The 22,299-nt window shown below is 41.9% G+C and overlaps 1 protein-coding gene across 1 annotated transcript; it reads left to right on the top strand.

The window, feature by feature from the left end:
- The first annotated feature begins 4,892 nt into the window (after positions 1-4,892).
- rsad2 (radical S-adenosyl methionine domain containing 2) lies at positions 4,893-17,105 on the top strand. Its single transcript, XM_069886228.1, has 6 exons — positions 4,893-5,564; positions 6,815-6,976; positions 7,814-8,043; positions 10,835-10,984; positions 12,557-12,589; positions 13,996-17,105. The coding sequence occupies exons 1-6, from the start codon at positions 5,270-5,272 to the stop codon at positions 14,158-14,160; spliced, it is 1,035 nt and encodes a 344-aa protein (XP_069742329.1). The 5' UTR covers positions 4,893-5,269; the 3' UTR covers positions 14,161-17,105.
- The last annotated feature ends 5,194 nt before the right edge of the window (positions 17,106-22,299 follow it).

The raw sequence follows: 22,299 nt of genomic DNA, 5'->3' as shown, positions 1-22,299 counted from the left end.
CTCTATTGGACCAATTTTATCTCTCACTTTCCCTTTGCTATTTACATATTTGTAGAAAGCCTTTGGATTTATTTACACCCTGCTTGCTATAGCCACCTCATACCTTCTTTTAGCTTTTCTAATTTATTTCTTAAGATTCTTTTTACATTCAATATCTCTCTTTCTTTGGCTTGGCTTCGCGGACAAAGATTTATGGAGGGGGTAAAGAGTCCACGTCAGCTGCAGGCTCGTTTGTGGCTGACAAGTCCGATGCGGGACAGGCAGACACGGTTGCAGCGGTTGCAGGGGAAAATTGGTTGGTTGGGGTTGGGTGTTGGGTTTTTCCTCCTTTGCCTTTTGTCAGTGAGGTGGGCTCTAGTACCCAAACATCTCCTTTTTTCCCTGTTTCTTATATTTATTGTAGTACTCCCTCTTTTTTCGAATCAAGTTTCCAATATCCCTTGAGAACCATGGTTCTCTCAAACTTTTGACCTTACCTTTCAACCTAACAGGTATATAAAGATTTATATCTTTATATACCCTTAAAATCTCTCCTTTAAAAGATCTCCATTTCTCTATTACATCTTTCCCAGAAAGCAAATTGTCCCAATTCAGCCCTTTCACATCTCCTCAAACCTAGCTTTTCCCCTCTCAAAAACCTCAACTCTGGGCCCAGACCTATCCTTTTCCATAATTACATTGAAGCTAATGGAACTATGATCACTGGACCCAAAGTGCTACCCCACACATAACTCTGTCACCTGACCCATCTCATTCCCCAACAGTAAATCCAACACAGCTCCCTCTCTAGTTGGTACCTCCATGTATTGATGTAAAAAGCTATCCTGCACACATTTTACAAACTTCAACCCATCCAGTCCTTTCATGGAATGGGTTCCCCAATCAGTATTCAGAAAATTTAAATCCCCCACAATCATTACCCTGTGCCTATTACAAATATCTGCTATCTCCCTACTAATTTGTTCCTCTAATTCGCGTTCCCCATTCGGAGGTCTATAATACACCCCTATAATTGTAACTTCCCCTTTCCCATTCCTCAATTCCACTCAAATTGCTTCCCTAGATGAGGCTTCTATTCTATCGCACCTAAGGACCGCTGTAATATTTTCTCTCACAAGTAGTGCAACCCAACCCCCTCTTTCCCCCACCCCCATTCTATCACACCTAAAGCAACTAATCCAGGAATATTTAGCTGCCGGTCACATCCCTCCTGTAACAATGTTTCACTAATCGCTACCATGTCATTCTTCCAAGTGTCAATCCATACCTTCAGCTCATCTACCTTCCTTACAATGCTCCTAGCATTAAAATATATGCATTTTAGAGATTTCCCACTTTTTACTTCATGTAGGCCCCTATCTTTACCAACAGCTCTCTTATGATCTTTTGCAATCAACCTCTGTCCATCTTCGTATAGAGCATCTCCCTTTTCTATCACCTGCCTTTCCCCCCTCCAATACTGTCTACAAGCTTTCTCGGATTGCACTCTAACCTTCTCCTTGCTGTTCTCCTTCATTTGGTTCCCTCCCTCCAGCCATTCTAGTTTAAAGTCTCCTGAGTTACCCTAGCAAACCTTATCACCTCTCTTTTTCCAAACCAGATCCCCAATTGTCCCTCAATTGTTCCCTATGCCTGTTAACTTTGTCTTTAATCCTGACAGGAACATACAAACCCTGTACTCTCAAAATTTCACCTTTGAAGGTCTTCCACTCACCTAGCACATCCTTGCCAGAAAACAACGTTCAAATCCAGCCATTCTAGATCCTTCCTGATTTCCTCAAAATTGGCCTTTCTCCAATTGTGAACTTCAACCCAAGGCCCAGACCTCTCCTTCTCCATGATTAACTTGAAACTAATGGCATTATGATCACTGGACCCAAATTGTTCCCCTCCACCTACTTCTGTCACTTGTCCTGTCTCGTTCCCTAATTCGAGACCCAGTATTGCACTCTTTCTAGTTGGTATCTCTATATATTGATTTAGAAAACTTTCCTGAACACATTTGACAAACTCCAATTCATCTAGCCCTTTTACAGTATGGGGGTCCCAGTCAAATGTTAAAATCATCTATTATCACAACCTTGTTTCCTGCAGCTGTCATCTCTCTACAGATTTGCTCCTCTAATTCTTGTTGACTATTGGGTGATCTATAATACAACCCCATGAGTGTGGTCATATCTTTTCCGTTCCTCAGCTCCACCCACATAGCCTCAGAAGACAACCACTCTGGTCTGTCCAGCCTGAGGACAGCTCTGATATTTTCCATGACAAGTAATGCCACTCCTCCATCTTTCATCTCCCTGCTCTATCGTGTCTGAAATAATGAAAGCCTAGAACTAACTGTGCCATACAGAGAGAACAAAAATCAATGAAGTGCACAAGTAAGAGTCCTTAAATGAGTCTTTGATTGAGTCTGTTGTTGAGGTGTCTGATGAAACAGCAGCAGCTGTTCCTGAACCTGGTTGTTGCAGCCCTCCAGCACTTATTTCTCGTTTAACCTGCTAAAACAGAAGTTGTAGTATCAGTGAAGTTTCATATAGCTGGCTCCATCCTCAACATCCATTGGAGCGCTTTCATCCCTAACGTCGAAGTACTCGAGATGGCAGAGGTCGACAGCATCGAGTCCACGCTGCTGAAGATCCAGCTGCGCTGGGTGGGTCATGTCTCCAGAATGGAGGACCATCGCCTTCCCAAGATCGTGTTATAGGGCGAGCTCTCCACTGGCCACCATGACAGAGGTGCACCAAAGAAAAGGTACAAGGACTGCCTAAAGAAATCTCTTGGTGCCTGCCACATTGACCACCGCCAGTGGGCTGATAACGCCTCAAACCGTGCATCTTGGCGCCTCACAGTTTGGCGGGCAGCAACCTCCTTTGAAGAAGACCGCAGAGCCCACCTCACTGACAAAAGGCAAAGGAGGAAAAACCCAACACCCAACCCCAACCAACCATTTTTCCCCTGCAGCCGCTGCAACCGTGTCTGCCTGTCCTGCATCGGACTTGTCAGCCACAAACGAGCCTGCAGCTGACGTGGACTTTTACCCCCTCCATAAATCTTCGTCCGCGAAGCCAAGCCAAAGAAGAAGTGCATCGATGTTACACTGCCAGCTCCCAGGGATCGAATCCAGCACTGTCTGTAAGGAGTTTGTGCATTCTCCCCGTGTCTATGTGGGTTTCTTCCAGGTACTCTGGATTCCTCCCACCCTTCAAAATGTACTGGGGTTGTCGGTCAATTAGGTGTTAATGGGTGGCATGGGCTCATGGGCCAAAAGAGCTGTTTGCCTAAAATGTATGACAACATTTCAATAAATTTAAATTCTGGACTGCCCAGGACTCTCATAGGAAAGGAATGTGGATCTCACAGATAACAGCTTGAGTGTTTTAGGCATAAAATTCCTTACTAGTCACACCAAAAAAGTTGATGGATACATTTGATTGGCTGTCAATCACCTGTAGTATATTGTCATTGTATTTAAAACATTTAACATTCAATGAATCTAATTTTTTGGGGACATTCCTTTACCTCATCTCCCCTTTGTGTTTATACTAACAAAAGATCTTTTACATCTGCAGCTCTGGACTCCCAGTGGCTTTGCAACTGCAGCAAATCCCAAACATCCAGATTGCTCTCGTTTTGACTTCCATCCTTTTCAGCAGACAAGAAAATGGGAGAGACCAGAAAATTGCTGACAGAGTCAAGATTGTAAAATAGGGGTCCAGCAGTTGTAGGTATACTGACAGATGATGAGCTAAGGCTGGACGTGTGACAACAACTCCAAATAAGCCCATTTCTCTCACAGTAACATTTGCCGAAAATCTCTGAATGAGAAATTAGGGAATGCACCCTGTTGGGGCATGTGGGAGAAGGTTAAAACCATTTGTCAAATTGCATTAAAGCACTGAAGTTTCATTGTTTACCTCGAAGATGCGCCTTGGGCAGGATCATTAGCACATATCTCTGATGTCAATTTCAAATTACAGAGGGAACATGACTGTGTGCAGTCAAACACGATAGTCTGCAGATGCTGTTATTGTAGTAAACACACCAAAATGCTGGAGGAACTCACATGATCTTTTCAGCTTCTATAGGAGACAAAGATGCTTCGGTCCTCTTGTCCTTACCTACCACACCAGCAGCTTTCGCATGCCACACATCCTCCTCTACCATTTCCGCCACCTACTACATGATCCTACCACAAGACACATATTCCCCTCCTTCCCTCTTCGTCTTCCGCAGGGATCACTCCCTCTGTGACTCCCTTGTCAACTCCTCTCTCCCTACCAATTGTCCCCTTGAGACCTACCCCTGTGACCGCAAGAGATGCTCCACTTGTGACGACACCTCCTCTGTCAGCACCATTCGGGGCCCCAAATATAGTCTTTCCAAGTGAAGCAACATTTCACTTGTGACTCTGCAGTGGTCATCTACTGCATCCAGTGCTCCCCTCTACATCAGAGAGATTGGACACCGACTGGGAGATCCCTTTGTGGAGCACTTTGGCTCTGTCCACCGCAATAGTGCAGATCTCTCAGTGGCCACCCATTTCAATTCTCCATCCCATTCCCTTGCCGACATCATCTCATGCACTGCCTGACTGAGACCACGTTACTGGGAGGAACAACACCTCATCTTCTGACTGGGCACCATCCAACCAGATGGCATTATTATCGACTTCTCCGGCTTTCATTAACCCCCCCCCCCCCCATCTCTCCATTCCCTGTCTCCTTTTGCACAGCCATGATCAATTTGACTGAGTCCCTCATCACCCTTTGGTTGGTCTGGATTCCTCCCAACAAATTTGAATTCTGAGACTTTCTGATATTTTCTGCTTCTGCTTTTTCTGATTTATCCTTGAAGAAGGACTCAGGCCGGAAACTCCGCAACCCATCTTTGTCTCCTATGGAGGCTGAAAAGACCAGCTGAGTTGCTCCAGCGTGTTTATGACTGAAGGTTTGACTTTCTGGGACTGAGACAGCAATTATCTCACAAAGCCAGTTTTGCAGACACGGAAACTGGTAAAGGAGGACGGTCACCTTCCACTTTTCGACTTCGTTTCAACAAAGAGGACGTTCTGGCTGCGTGTTTTTCGATTTCGGTTTCTGATGAAACGAAACCCTGGCCGCTCCAGGTGATTGGCGGACGTCATCGCCTGTACACAGCATTTAAAGACCTCGCCACCGAACGAGCTCTGCTGGCGAGAAAGTCTCAAGATCAGCGGCGACTCCGAGAACGCAAATAAAACAACAGCAGAAACACACACACACAAAAAATGTACGTGGTGGTTCTTTGCGTTAAATTCCTGCTGCAAACTTGCGTGCATAAGGTTGGAGAACTTTCACAGTGGGCGATGAAGATCGTAATGTTGTGCAGGTTATGGCTGGGCAAGACGGAACGTGAAAGACTCCCAAGGAGCGGCGAGCGGACGTGCATCCCGCTCAGTGTCAATTACCACTTCACTCGCCAGTGCAACTACAAATGCGGCTTCTGTTTCCACACCGCCAAGACGTCTTTCGTATTGCCCCTGGAGGAAGCCAAGAAGGGGCTGAAGCTGCTAAAGGGAGCCGGTAAGTGACAGCAGTTTGCTTCTATTTCACCTGCATTCTCTCTTGTCCACACTAAAGTGGGTGAATCACTCGTCTCTGATATTTGTTATATTGTTTTACTTGTGATCCAGTAAAATATTCACTGGGTACGAAGGAATATCTTTTTTAAAAGTTTTCAGACCAAGATGTGTTTAAAATTCTCCTAGACGCAGAGGAGTTTAAAAGTTCCAACAAGGAGCAAAAGTACAACAGGGCAGAGAAACAGGAAAGTCTGGACACACACACACACACACACACACACACAAAGGCTGGAGCAACTCAGACATAAGGCACTTTCAGGTGGCCAAAATCCCCCGATGTAAAGACGCATATTGTGCCCATATGCAGCTGTCAGGAGGCCACTTGAAAGCGCAGGAGGCGCCTGCCAGGCGAACTTTGTAACACCCCCCGCCCTCCGGGGGGGATAATCGCCGCAGCACAGTGGATCTCCCCCTCCACACCCACCCCCCCCCCCCCCCCCCCCAGCACCTGAATGCAGCCGCCTCAAAGCGGCTGCTAAGGGGATGACAGTCAGCTGGCGAGCGCCTGGACAGCTCCCCGCCCAGCTGCCCCTGCACCCCAGCACCAGACGTCAGGGCAGGGGCATCCAGCATGGGCTGTCAGCACTGGGGCAGCCGGCGCGGGCTGACCCCATAATGATCCCACTTCCCCGCTCTCTCCCCACAGCCCTGTATCACTCACTGGGGTGGCTGGTGCAGGCCACCCCGCAGTGTGGGGACTGATACGAGGCTGTGGGGAGAGCATGGGGCAGTGGGATCAGTGTGGGGACATCCCGCGCCAGCCGCCCCAGTGCTGACAGCCAACCATCCCAACCCTGACAGCCCGAAGGGACAGGAGCCGCAGTGCACTTCGAGGCGCCTCCCATGAAGCTGTCCGATCATTCCACACGTCTGAATCCGCTTCTGCAGGCGCATTCTTGGCGGGGAAGGTACCTGAAGAACCCCAATGAGACACAGCAGAAAATGTCCCGCAACTTCAAAACTGCACTCAGGAAAGAGGAATATAAGACACAACGGTTCCAGCACTGATGCTCCCTGAAAGGCGGATGACTGAATTAATAATATTAGTGTGTGTTCATTTTGTTATTGATCAGGTGTTTGGACTGAAGTCCAATACTGTGAAATGTGGCTGGCAAGATAACATTGAGGGTGTTTCATGAACTATTTGGATTTGGGGGATGTTTTTTTAAAATCATCACTTTCTCTGCCCAGGTATGCAGAAAATAAATTTTTCAGGAGGAGAACCTTTTCTGCATGATCGTGGAGAATTTCTGGGGAAGCTGGTACAGTACTGTAAACAGGAGCTCAACCTACCCAGTGTCAGTATTGTGAGCAACGGGAGTCGCATCACTGAGAAATGGTTTAAAAGCTATGGTAATTTCTTTCTTATGTCTTAAAGCATGGGATGCAGTTGTGTCTATATTAAACATGGTTCATAGTTTACATTCTTTAAAGAAAACACAGGATATTTCAAATAAATAATTTCTTTCAATGACCCAAATGATATATTTATTATCTGATAAAAGTAAGATATTTGAACTACATGTACTAAGGCAGATGGAGATGTAGATAGATATTTGATTTGACCTCTCTTCCATCACTATGAGGTACCTGAGCTTCACCTGCCTACCCTTGTTGGGAATCACTGAGAAGCTTGCCAAACACCTATTGTTCACGACATTAAGTCTTAACATTCAGTCTCTCTTCTCTTGGTTAAGCCACTGGCTTGGTTGGATGTAGAATGAAAATAACTATTTGGTTCCACCTCTCCACCCCAGAGAAAATTGATTTGGCCAAAATGTTAGTGAAGTCTACGCCATCTTTGTCTAAGGGAAATAATATCTTTCCTGAGTTGTTTTGGTTCAAGAATTGAATTTGACAATAAACTTCCCATTTTTAGACCATGAATGGTAGGAGTCTGGAATGAGTATAGCGGTGGAAGCAGATATAATAGTAGCATCTAAGAGGCTTCTGGATAGATACATGCATACGTAGGGGATATGTGCAAGCAGCAAAGTTTTATTTCTCATGGGCACCATGTTAGCTGCAGACGTATCGGCTGAAGAGCCCATTCCTGTGCAGTGCTGTTCTATGATCTATGATATCAGATATTTTTTAGTTATAATGCAAGCAATTAGAACTGATTATTGATATCCTATTTTTAAAATAATGTTGAAGGAAAACACTTTACATCAAATGTTCTTGATGCAGGTGATGATTTGGACATTCTGGCCATTTCGTGTGACAGTTTTGATGAAGACACCAATCGTCTCATTGGTCGTGGGCAGGGGAAGAAAAATCACATTGAGAACCTCAACAAAGTCAGAATGTGGTGTAAGAATTACAAGGTTGCTTTTAAAATCAACTCCGTCATTAACAGATTCAATGTTGAAGAGGATATGACTGAACAAATCAGGAAGCTGGATCCAGTCAGGTGGAAGGTAATTCAAAGCTACAAGCTGAGGATTTGGGAAGGAAGTGCAGAATAATATATTAGTGTGACTGTGGTTGGGGAAGCGAGTGGAGGTAGGGACTGCAATACTGTGTTGCACCCAAATGACCAAACTAGAGGGCAGGCAATTCCACTGGCTGGAATGGGCTGGATAGTTTGATGAGCTTGATGTACATTCGAACTTAAATCATCTCTAGGTCATTAAGGGATGGGGAATTATTTTTAGCCATACCAGCAAAGCACAATCTGGCCAAAAACAAATAAATATAAATAATACACCATGCATAACAAATCTCTCTCTCCCTACCATATTTCAGTTTAAGGAATACACGAACTCAATCCCCTTCTCTGCTTTACATCACAAGATATAGGAGCAGAATAGACCCTTTGGCCCATCGAGTCTGCCCTACCATTCTAATCATGAGCTGATTCATCCACCCACTGAGCCCTACTCCCCAGCTTTTTCACCGTAATTCTTGATGCCCAGATTAATCAAATACTTGTCAATCTCTGCCTTAAATATAACTGATGACTTTGCTTCCACAGCCGCCTGTGGAAATGTTGCACAGACTCACAATTCTCTGACTAAAGAAATGTTTCCCCATCTCCGTTTTAAATTGACCCCCCTTTATCCTGAAGTTATACCCTCTTGTCCGAGAATCCCCTACCATGGGAAACATCCTTGCCACATCTATTCTGTCCAGGCCTTTCAGGATTCGAAATGCCTCTATGAGGTACCCCCTCATCTTTCTGTACTCTTACATCTTAATGTAGTCTAAGAGCCAGCACTTGTTCCTCATATACTAACCCTTCCATTCCTGCTCATTCTAGTAAATCTTCTCTTAACCCTCTTCAACACCAGGACACCTTTTCTCAAATAAGGCACCCAAAACTGTACACAGTACTCCAAGTGAGGTCTCAATCATGCTTAAGAGAGTTTCAACATAACATCCCTGCTCTTATATGCTATTTCCCTAGAAAAGAATGTCAACATTACATTCACCATATTCAGCACTGACTCAACCTGGAGGTCAACCTTTAGGGTATCCTGCACGAGGACTCCCAAAACCCTTTGCCCCTCAGAATTTTTAATTTTCTCCCTATCTAAATAATAATCTGCTCATCTGTTTCTTCCATCAAAGTGTATGACTGAACACTTTCCAACATTGTGTTTCATTGCCCATCTCTTTGCCCATTCTCCTAATCTATCCAAGTCTCTCTGCAGCCTTTTGATATCCTCAGCATCACCTCTCCTATCACCTATTTTGGTATCATCTGCAAATTTAGCCACAAAGCCATTCACTTCCATAATCCAAATCATTTATATACAACGTAAAAAGAAGCGGCCCTGGCAGTGACCCCTGTGGAACACCACTGGTAGCCAGTAGCCAACCCATTACTCCAACTCGATGTTTCCTGCTGATCAGCCAATGCTGTAGCCATGCTCGTATCCTTCCTGTAATTATTCCATGGAGTCTCAACTTGTTTTGCAGCCTTATGTGTAGCACCTTGTTGAAGGCCTTTTGAAAGTCCAAATACACAATGTCTACTGCATCTCCCTTGTGTATCCTACTTGTGATCTTCTCAAAAAATTGCAATAGGTTTGTCAGACACGACTTTCTTTTAAGGAAACCATGCTGACTTGGGCCTATCTTTTCATACACCCCCAGGTATTCTATAATATCATTCTTAATGATCAACTCCAACAGCTTCCCAAACACCGACGTCAGAGTAATAGGTGTACAATTTCCTTTCTGCTGCCTTACTCCCTTCTTAAACAGTGGAGTGACATTCATGATCTTCCAGTCCACTGGAACCAGGACAGACTCCATTGATTCCTGAAAGATTATTACCGATGCCTCCACAATTTCTACAGCTACCTCCTTCAGAAATTGAGGGTACATTCCATCTGGTCTGGGAGACTTATCTACCCTTAGACCATTTTACTTCCCAAGTATCTTCTCTCTGGTAATATTAACCAAATTCAGTTCTTTTCCAATGCTATTAATGTCTTCTACAGTGAAGACTGACCAAAAATATTCATTCAGTTCCTCTGCAATCTCCTTTACTAACATTATAATTTTTCCCGTGTCATTTTCTATTGGTCCTATGTCTACTTTGGTCATTCTTACACTTTATATATTTAAAGACTTTTAGTACCCTCTCATCTTTTTAGTATCCTTTCATCTTTTCCTTCTTAATCACCTTCAGTTGTCTTCTCCAAGCTTTTTAAAAAGTTTCCCAGTCCTGCACTAAAAGGGCAGAGGAAGCAGGGTTTCATTTGGAATATTGTGCTGTGTTTGGACATTGACTTGAATGTGCTAGCTGACACATTTGAAACTGAAATGGCGAAGAGTGATTTATGTTATGGAAATGTGTTAGTTGGCTGTGGGTTCATGGAATCCATGCGCTGATGGTGAATGGCATGAATGAGACATCCTGCTGGAACCACCGTGGCCTGAATGTGCCAGTTGCATTGCAGCTCATGGTTCCATCTTGTGATGTATCTCAAATGAGTATACTTTATCACTGAAGTTACAAGGGTGAAAACACATGAAAGGCATTTTTTTTTAAAAAAATCCACCCAGCTCAAGTGCACAGCAGGATATTAAATGCGACTTGACACTAATTTGCCGACAGTAGATAGTTTTATCCAGGGAAGTGACAGAAATACAGGTAAATAAAGAGCATAAAGTTGCAAGTAGTCGTGAACATGCTCTGGATACTTCACTTGTGGAAGCATGTTTGGAGAATTGATGTACTTCATTTATTCATGACAGGTATTTCAGTGCCTGTTGATTGAAGGAGAGAATGTTGGAGAAGCAGCTCTAAGACACGCAGAAAGATTTCTCATCAGCAATGAAGAGTTCCGGAGGTTTTTAGATCAACATAAAAATATCAAGTGCCTTGTGCCCGAATCAAATGAGAAGGTAAGATGCATGGGGGAAAGAAACAAAACTGTGAGTAATAGAATTATATACAATTACTTCCTGTTCTTGGTTTCTTGCATTTTACACAACAGTTTGTCTTAGTAGTTTGCTCCCTCTCCTCAATTGAAATTATGAATTTGAGGACCTCTGCTGTCTCGTTTCTAGCATTTTTTTTCTCCCTTGGCAGATATCTGTGGGTCTATTGCAAATATCTCAGTTAACCGGGGAATAGGTTTACCACTATGTTGGCAATAAAACCACAAATCTATGTATCAAATTGTACCCGATAATAATTTCAAATGAAAAGGAAGAAAATTAATCACCTTAAATGATTCCAATGAGAAACATCTGTACCTGTTTTGGTTGATATGGTTCATAGCGTGATAAATAAAATTAAAAAAAAAGTCTCCTACTGATTCATTAAAAATTCAGACACATACTACGGAACTGATTATCTGAAATTGGATTATCCGAAATCCTCAGTTATCCAAAAAAAATTGGACCCTGAAGTGATGTCTGTTTGGATCTAAAATTATTTTTCGGCTAATTGAGGATTTTAAAAAAATCAGAAATCCTCATTTATCCGAAAAATGTCAAAGTCGAAATGATGTCAATTTTTGGATAAATGAGGATATCCAAAAACATTCAGAAATCCTCAGTTTTCTGAAATCTTTTTGGAACCAACCAGGTTGAAAAAAATTTGCAAAAACTCTGAGTAGAATTTCAAGTTTTTAGTGTTGGATTTAACTTATTTTGTCAGGTTGATTTGGATGAGAATTAAACATTATTTCATGGTTAAAAAGCCTTTTCTTTTGTTGTTGTTTAAACACTGTTGCAAGTGATTTGCTGTTGCTACTGGGCTGTTTTTAAAAAATAAACAGTTATCCGAAAATATCTTTCCAATAGGCCCGGTCCCGACCATTTTGGATAATCGTTGTCCTGCACTCATATCCTGACCATCATGGGGAACTGAAAAATGTAAAAATTGTAGAGTTTTTTCTAGTTTTTCACGTAAGATCAAGGAGTTGATTGTGCACTTTAGGAGGGGAAACTGTGAGCCCACACCCCTGTCTTTATTGACAGGATGGCAGTGGAGAGAGTTAATAGCTTCAAGTTCCTGTGAGTCCACATAAGATCTCTTCTGGGGGTTAGTACATCAAGTCAAGCATAAACAAAATATAACAGTGCCTCTACTTTCTAAGGAGTTTGAGGAGATTCAGCATATCTTTGAATACTTGATCAAACTTCTATCAGTGCACTGTGGGAAGTATACAAATTGGTTGCATTGCAGCCTGCTTGGGAAGCCTGAATACAGACGACTGCAGAAAGTGGCAGACACAACTAAGTTCATCACATTGCCCTGTCCTTCCTTCTAATGAAGACATCCACTGGAGGGGTTACATTAAGAAAGCAACTAAAATGACCCCCATCACTCTGGCAATGATCTTTTCACATTCTACTTCAATTTCATGCCTCTGGGTGGCTTTTATTTTGTTTAGCCATTGTACATTTTAAGTGATTAATTATTGATAAATTTTAAACAAGTAACTTTATTTTTTTCATCCTCTCCAGATGCGAGATTCCTATCTCATCCTTGATGAATATGTAAGTAGCTTCTTATTGCAACTACAATGCTGTCCTGTCTAGTTCCCTGTGCTATATTTGCATAAAATGTCATCATGCAATCATTTGTTTAAAAATGTAATTATAATTGAATTTTAATGCAACAAAAACATTTATTTCATTCCATGAGAAAATATGTGTTAAATACTTTTAGTGCTGTAATGTTTTAATTTGAATGGATAGTTTGATGAGCTTGATGTACATTCGAACTTAAACCATCTCTAGGTCATTAAGGGATGGGGAATTATTTTTAACCATACCAGCAAAGCACAAATCTGGCCAAAAACAAATAAATATAAATAATACACCATGCATAACAAATTCTCTCCCTACCATATTTCAGTTTAAGGAATACACAAACTCAATCCCCTTCTCTGCTTTACATCCCTTAAATATGCCATTTTAATAAACATCTAAAAATTTAAAGAGTGAGAAGAAACATACTGTTATTTATGTATTTGTTTTAAGGTGCACCAAGATTTAGGCTTTTTGGATATATGTTTGCTGTCTTGTGGTAGTAAAATAACACTGCTCTAATGCATGTGATTTTACAATGAAGTTTAACTGTTTGTCTTGTGCATGAATGAGAACTGAAAAGTCCTGACATGCTTCTCTGTTGGAATCAGTGTGGAACCAAAAGTATAGAATGAGCATGTTGAAATTCTACAGCATTTACACAAAGGAATCTGCTCTAAGCCTCTCTGTGAAGTGAGACCTTTATGTTTAGACATACTGCATGGGAACAAGCCAATTTGGCCACTGTACCGCCCAATTTACACCCCATTAACCTACAACCCTGATACATTTTGAACAGTGGGAGGAAATGGGGAAGATCTGCAAGCCCATTTTTATCATTGGAAAATGTAGGGTAAGGAGGAAGAGGGGATAAACCAAGTCACATTTATTAAATTATGATTTCTGCAGCAAAGTTTTTAATTGTTTGAAAGTGCTTTAGATGATGTAAGTCTTAATTTATCTGAGGTAACTTTTAAAATAATTTTAATTGACTTAAAATATATCCGAAGATGAGGGGCATTCAGGCACATTGAAATCCTTCACATGACTTTGATCGGTGGCAAAACAGCAGCTGTGGCTTCACCACCAGACAAAAAGTTATCAGAGGGGTTTTGTTGGCATGACTTGACCTGGTCCATCATTGTTGCTTCAATTTCAACAGATACAGGCCAAACACAGATAAATGGGATTAGTGTTAATAGGCAAGGCGCGCTAAAAGGGCTATTTCCATGCTGTATAATGCAATAAACAACTACGAATTACATATGGAGTAAGAATTCATTTCAGGAAAGATCAAATCATAAATGATGTATGCTATAAAGACATTTATTTCCTTAATAATCTTTCCTCTATGTTATCTTAATACTTTTCAGATGCGCTTCCTCGATTGCACGCAAGGCCGAAAAGATCCATCCAAATCCATCTTAGATGTTGGCGTTGAGAATGCGATTAAATTTAGTGGGTTTGATGAAAAGATGTTTTTTAAACGTGGAGGGAAGTACAAGTGGAGTAAAGCAGATCTGAAGCTGGAATGGTAACTGCTGACTGCTCTTTCAGTCTTACGCATATGAATAGTATTCAGGCCACAGCTCTATTTTCTGCATTTAGTTACCTGTGCATAGTTTTCAGTAAAGTGCAGAAAGTATAAAATGGAATAAAACTAAGGCTCTTCCTGAATCACAGGATTTATGATTGAGTTGTAGATACAACAGGCGCAATGATAGAAAATTAACACTGATTGAATTTTTCTTGATACCATCAATTTGCAGATGTCAGTCAGTCAGTTTCTTGGAGCTGAAACCACATAATAATTTTTTAAATGATTTTGTGCCTTGCCTTGTTATGGCAGTTGAATACTCCCTGCATCACTCTTCAGGAAGGATAAGAGAGTGATCACTGAGCCTCTGGTACTGTTGTCCTGGATTGCTTTGCTCCTTCTCACACCCAGACCTGGCAAGGCATGGACCCAATAGTTGTTCAAATCCAGACACCGAGGCAAGTCCTACCTTACCTACCTCTTACTTGAAGAGTAAGCTAGCTCATCATAACTATCGTTTCTTTTCTGTCTTGGTGATTGAAGCTTGATCTAGGCCTGCAAGATTAATCCCATCTTTTTTTTTGGAGCTGGCAGCTAGAACTGAAAGATTCAACTTGTGAGACTAAGAATTAGTCTGGGAAAGAATGGGGGCAGCAGTCAATAGTCATGGCTTAGGCCAAAATGTTGTAACAGAGGACTTGTATTTTGGAATATGCAACTTCTATAAAATTGCAATTTAAGCAGGGTTTTTAATAGAATCTTGTTATAAAACTTTGATAGATTTTGCAATTATTTCCGGCAATGTTTTTTTTTCCTGTTTTTTTTTCATTTATAATCTGTATTGCAATTTATTTAAACATCCCTGAACTAAATTACATGCATTTGCCTGATATAGTATTATTGATCAACAAGTTAATATTCATTACAAGTAGTAATAGTCTAAACAACGTGGATGTATTGAATATTTTGACCTATTGTATTCAATGTAATTATAGACTGAAATGGGCATATAATATGACCCAGCCACTTTAAAAAAAAAGATATTTGAAGATTGTACTTTTGTGAAAATAACATATATTCAAGCTGATGTAGCTTTGGTGAATATTTTCAAAATAGTTTTTATGTTCAACTATTGCACTGTAGAATTTTAGAAGTTTATGTTTTATACAGTGTATATTTAAAGAATTGTTCATCTTTCAAACGTTCGCAAAGCCTCTGCTCCATCAGCAGTTGGCTTATTTTCTTCAGTACAATTGCAACCATTCTGATACAATTTCAGATTGCTGCTTTGTTCTGATTGGCTCTTGAAACCATTGCACCAGCTACTGAGTTGGAAGAGGGGAGGACTCAGACAAAAACAAATCTACATGGAAAGTGAATGAGAAAAGCAGTTTATTTAAATCTTGGCAGAATGAGGGTGCAGAGGTAAAATTTCATTCATAACAGAGTACAGTAAAACCTCGTTAGAACACAGTAGTTTGGATCGAAGATTTCATACCACGTTACAGCCGAGTCGCGGAACAGATGCATATATGTCATGATTCAGGAAGTAGGAAAACAGAATACTGTGACTCAAACACGATAATAAGACCTTTAAACTCCACATATTAACATACACATCTTGTAAATCAGTCATAAGAGACCATTTTTGAGTTTGTGGCTGTTAGCCTGGCATCCTAAAATCAATGTTTGTGGTCCACAGACACCCGCGCTATAAGTAATTCTGCAGATTAACGAAACGCATACTAACAAGGTTTCACTGTAGTTATCAAGTAAAATACTTTGTTAATTACAAAATATAGTGGAATGTAATTGTTTTCATTTGCACTTACCATTATCTTTCACAACTTATTGCTGAACTAAATCTCTAATGCTATTGATTTCCTGGTCTGTGCCTGTACATTCACAATGCCTTGCTTCTTATATGTCTCATTATTTCAATTAATTGCATTACACATAAAAACAAAACTTTATCTTTTGGTCTTTGCAACCCTCACTCATTTCATGTTTAACCCACTATACCCCTCTCCCATTATTATTCATTATCACTCCTTACTTTTCTCTCATGTAAAAATAAATGTTTCCTTCCCTCTTTTAGTCAACACTCTCTGTTAAATAGCATTTACTAATTTTTTTTCCCCACATATCTATTTATGTGCTCATCATGCTTACTTTGCTTTATCTTCAGTAACCCACTTGGCCACATTACCAAGAATATTTTCAATCCAAAATCAGGAACATATGTAATTAAACTATATTGACTTAAAGAATCCCCTAATACAGCAGAAGTATTTCAATTTCAAAAGTTAGTGCAAACCGATGCATTTTAGTGATCAACAGAACAAATTAAGTACATATGATCTCAATAAATTACTGACTAACATCCCATAACTATATTAAGGTTTTGCAACCATTTCATTCTTACCTGTTCTTTCCAGAAATTTACATATTATTTCATATATTAGATGGAATTGACAAGCACATCAAATTAATACAACTTTGTCCACACAGTAAATGCTTCATGTGGACAACATTTCACTCGGGGCCTAGAGCTTAGACTTTGAAGGAATGACTTTCAACTGAGGAATAATTTAAAAAAAAAAGCTGTATGGCAAAGGACAGAGATAAAAGAGCACTGAGATCTCAGAAGGGTAGTAGGTCTGGAGGAGATTACAGAGAGAAGGAAAGAAAGACCACAGTGGAGTCTTAACACAAGGACCAAAGATGAAAAGTGCTGGATAAGATGGCAAAGTGTATTGGATGCAATAACTGAAGAGGACTTGGTGCATTAGAATATTAATTATTACATGGATGTTTTTTTTAAAAGTTTGTCCTTATTTTATCCAAAGTTCATTGTATTCAATGTAATTTGTTAAACATTTTTATAAATTTTGCATAATTAAAAGTGAAATAAAAATGTTAATAAAAACTGGTTTAATAAAAACAGTGTCTGTTGCATTCAAATCTTTTGAGAATAAATTTATTTAGATTGAAGCAACATTTCTAATTTAATCAATATTAAACATATCTTCACAACTTTATTTCCAAATGAAGCCCCTCTAAGCATGATGTAAATGGAGTTATGGAAAGCAAGTTAGAGAGAGGTACATCCATTTGATGGTGACAAGTTATATTTTCTCCATAGAACCATTGAATGCTAAAGCACAGAAAAAAGGCCATTCAGACCTTCTAGTCATTATTCTGCTAGTTCCATTGACCTACTCCCACGCCATAAGCCTCCGGACCTCTCTCTCTATCCAATCTATTAAGACTTGAGATTGAGCCTGCATTCACCACCACATCAGATGGCAGCCATTCTACACTCCCACCACTCTCTCAGTGAAGGACTTTCCCCTAATGTTCCCCCTAAACCTTTCCCCTTTCATCTTAAAATGATGGCCTCTTGTATTTATCTCCCCTAATCTAAGTGGAAAAAGCCTATTCACATCCACACTGTTGATAACTCTCAAATATCTCCCCCCACCCCATTCTTCTTTGCTCCAAGGAATAAAATACTAACCTGCTTAATCTTTCCCTACAGCTCAACTCCTGAAAACCTGGCAACATCCTAGTCAATCTTCTCTGCACTCTTTCCTTCTAGTAGATGGGCAATTGGAACTGAACACAATATTCCAAATTTGGCCTCACCAATGTTATAAACAACTCCTTTACTCAATGCTTTGATTTACAAAGGCAAAGATGCCAAAACTTTCTTTACAACTCCATTCACCTGTAGCACCACCTTCAGCAAACCATGTATCTGTATTCCCAGATCCCTTTGCTCCTCCACACTCCTCAGTGCCCTACCATTTACTGGGTATGTCCTACATCGACTGACTAACCTGCTGAATAGTTTTCAGTTAACACCATCTAGAGTTTTGAATGAACCATATTCATATTGTGGAATCCTGAACAATCTTTTAATGATGGCCAGAGGATTTATTAGAGGGGAAGCTAAGTCGTTTTTTAAAAGGGAGTCCTGTTGTGATAAGAGTGAATTCAAATATTGAAAAATGCAGTTCATGAGTTACTGAAGATAATTTTAAAGGATCAAAGAGCATTTAATTTAGAAAGCAAGTAAGTCCAGAAGGTAGAACAGGCAGGGGCAGGAATGGGAGTGAGCAAAGTCCGATAGACAATTTGATTTATTTTAATGCAAGGAGTCTGACAGGTAAGGCATATAGATTCAGCGGCTTGCAGGTTCCAGCACATTCACATTGATGTCTTTGGACCCTTGCCAGTATCCAGGGAGCCCCATTATCTTCTCATGGTGGTGGACCGCGCCACGAGATGGCCTGAGGCTATCCTGATCAAGGAGGCCTCTGCAGAGACATGCACCAGGGCTCTGGTCAGCAAGTAGATCGCCTAATTCGGAGCCCCGGCACACATCACCAGCAACAGGGGTGCACAGTTCACGTCTGGCCTGTGGACGCAGATGGCAAAACTTCTGGGGGTCAAGCTCCACCACACCACGACATACCACCCACAGTCCAACGGGCTGGTGGAGTGATTCCACAGGCACCTGAAGGCATCGTTCATTACCAGACTCGCTGGCCCCGACTGGGCAGATGGACTACCCTGGGTCCTCCTCGGGAACAGGATGGCACCCAAGGAGGACCTGCAAGCCTTGTTGGCGAAAATGGTATACGGCGCTCCGCTCTCCCTGCCTGGTGAGTTCTTTGGCCCTGAACCTGACACCATGACCACAGGCGCAAACTTGCTGGTGGACCTCAACAGGAGATTAGCCTCCCTGGCTCCCTCACCTCCATCCCGCCACGGCACCCGGCCAGTCCACCTCCCCAAGGAGCTCGACTCTGCCCAATTCGTTTTCATGCGGAGGGGACCGCAGGGGGCACTGCTGCAGTGCCCGTACGAGGGGCCATATTAGGTCTTGCACCGGTCTGGCAGAACCTTCACCCTGGATGTTGAGGGGAGGGAGGAACTGTTTATGGTGGGCTGCCTGAAGGCAGCCCATCTGGACTTAACACAGCCAGTACAGACAGCCAGGCCCAAGCGAAGGGGCCACTCGCCCAAGCGGCAGGATGCGTAAACAGTTCTGGGGGGGTGGGGGTTGTGTGGTGGCACACTCACTCAGGGCGAACCAACCCCGTTTGTAACGCCATGTGACATGGCAGCCTGGGAAGATGGCGCCTTCAGGGGTTTCTTCCTCAGTCAAACCTGCCACACGGCACACGCCCCAGGCAGCGTGGTGACATCATCATGCACGTGATGACCGAACTAACGCTGCCCTTAAAGGGGAACATGCCAGATTCAAATAAAACAGTCATTAAAAACCCTCAACATGTGCTTCTTACACTGCTCACACCGCCACAGAGGCATATATTGGTACAGAGACTGGGATATTATAGCCATAACAGAAACATGCTGAGGAAGGATCAAGACCTGTTGATCAATTTTCCAGGGTACATATACTATAGGCTAGATAGAGATATGTACAGATGGCATTTTTGATTGGGAAGAACATTGTGAGAATATTTAGGATGTCCTTGGAGGATCACCCAGTGAGGCTAGATGGATAAAACCTAGAAATAAGATGGGGATGATCACTTTGATGGGGTTGTATTGTAAGACCCCAAGTAAAACTCAGGTGGAAATCCCTCCTCCCCCAGTGATTTATTAGCCTGTAGGTTGCCTGGGGTTTTTCAATTTCTTCTCTTGTGAAGGGAGTATCTAATTCTATCCTTTCTCTTCTAGTTTTGGAAGTTTGACACCAATATAAATTCTTCCATTTCATTCTCATCTTCTAGTAATTCTGACGTACAATTTCATGTAATATTGTCTAAAATGTCATTAATTTCTTTTTGCTTATATACTAGGGTATCTGTCTCTGTTTTTATAGCATTTGATAGCTCCTCTGTTTTAATCTGCCAAGCTAAAACTTCGTGCACCTGTTCACCTAACACATGGTATTGTTTAGTTTTTAATATTACTTTTTCTGACCTATATGTTTGTATTGTATTGCATATTAGCTTTTTATTCTTCAGTAATCTGTATTCTTCTTGTAGTGCTGTTCTTTGATTTTTTTTTCTCATTCTTTAATATCCTCTCCAAACTCTTTACTTCTCCCATATGTTCCCTCTTACGATTCTTTGTATAGGTTATACAACAATAGGTTGTACATGATCCTTTATTCAGACATCTAAAATCTGGAAAGCTCCAATGTCCGGCGTGGGGACCAGCGGTCGGGGGAGGATGCCAAGGAACCAGCGGTCAGGGGAGGTGGCCGGGGCAGACTGCTGGGTGGCCGAGGGACTGCGGTTGGGGGAGACTGCCGAGGGACTGCAGTCGGGGGAGGTAGCCAGATAGCCGAGGAACTGGTGGTTGGGGGAGATGTCCAGTTGGCTGAGGGACCACGGTTAGGGGAGGTGGCCGAGGGACCATGGTTGGGGGAGATGGCCAGGCGACTGGAAGGGGGTGGGGGTGATATGGCAGCACAATTTGGGTGGGCTTTCCGAAATCCGTAAAAATCTGAAATTCAGAACACACTGTCCCCCAAGGGTTCCGGATAAAACATCGTGTACCTGTGATTTGTTCCCTTAAATATGCTTTGAGCGTGTTCCATATCAGAAAACTATTATTTGTAGATGGCAGATTTGTTTCACAAAATATTTCTATTTGTCTCTTTATAAATTTTCAGGTCTGTTCTTTTATGTAATGTAGTATTGAGATGCCATTTGCATACATTTTCTTGCTTTTCCATTCTTGCATTAGTTAATGTTAGTGGTGAGTGATGTGATAGAAGCTTTGCTAGGTATTCTGTTCTTATCACCCTACTCTTTAACTGGGCAGACATTAAAAAAAGTCAATCCTTGTATGTGAGTCATGCACCCTTGAGTAAAAAGAATAGTCTCTCTCTCTGTGGAATTTAATTGCCTCCATATATCGATAAGATTTAGATCTTTCATATATTAAATTGTGGTTTTTGCTGCTTTCACCCTCGTTATTGTTCTTGGCAATTTATCTAGTATTGGGTCCAAGCAGAAATCAAAATCTCCTCCAATTAATATATTTTGTTTAACCTCTGCTGATTTTAAGAAGATGTCCTTCAGAAAGGCTTAATCATCATAATTTGGAGCATAAATATTCATAAATGTCCATTCTTCTCCATAAATGTTACAATATGCCATTCTGGGTTGATCAATTGAAGTATCTGGTGTATTAATTAGAATAGCCACCCTTCTTGCCTTTGAACCAAAGGAAGACGATATTATTTGTCCCACCCTGTACTGACAATAACCACACCAGCAGTGCAAGTATAAGACAGCTTTAATAAACTAATATGTACCCTGAGAGGTCTTGTCTCTCTGCAAGACGAACCTGGAAGGCTAGACTGTAGCTCTAGACTGCTTTATATACTGCTTTAGGACCTCGTGCTTTAATTACATATCACCACATTCACCCCCCCTTAAAAAAATGTTATTCCCCCCCCTTCCCTTGTTTGTAAGTTCATAAGTCCAAAATTTTTTGTGGCTTCCATTGCCTTCTGGAGCTCCTCGGTAGTGGTATAGGGGTGGGAAGTGCGGTCTGCCTTTCGGCCTTTCTTGGTGGAGGTTTGGGAGTGGGAAGTACTAGATGGCCATGTGGCTGTGTGGGCTGGGGATCCTCTTGTATGGGATTAAGTCCTGCCATCAAGTCTAGGGTGGTGATATTTTGTGGGGCGATGTACCCAGGGTCCTGATTTCGGGGGTGGGTGGTATAGTCCTCTGGGGTGAATCGATGGACGACTGTTCCAGTGACTGCTAATGCGCTCCTTGTTAATCCGTAGACATCTGTGTTTCCTCTGCGTTGTTCACAAATCCGGCTGGCGTGAGATCCCTGATGGCCACCAAGTCTTCTCTTCCATCTGGGAATGTGACAAATTAATACTGAGGGTTCGTGTGCCTCAACTCCACTTGATCCACCAGCGGGTCTGCTTTGTGGGGTCTGCAGTGCTTCCGGAGGAGAACAGGTCCCAGTGTCATCATCCATTTAGGCAGCACTGGGCCCGTCGTGGCTTTCCTTGTGAAAGAAAAGATGCGTTCATGTGGGGTCATGTTAGTGGCAGTACACAACAAAGAATGTATAGAGTATAGGGCTTCTGGCAACACTTCTTGCCATCTAGTAACAGGCAGGTCTTTTG

The sequence above is a fragment of the Narcine bancroftii genome, chromosome 6 (genome assembly GCF_036971445.1).
Source record: "Narcine bancroftii isolate sNarBan1 chromosome 6, sNarBan1.hap1, whole genome shotgun sequence".
Taxonomy (NCBI): Eukaryota; Metazoa; Chordata; class Chondrichthyes; order Torpediniformes; family Narcinidae; genus Narcine; species Narcine bancroftii.
Note: the sequence above shows the minus strand (reverse complement) of the source record. Positions and strands in the feature narration are given on the sequence as shown.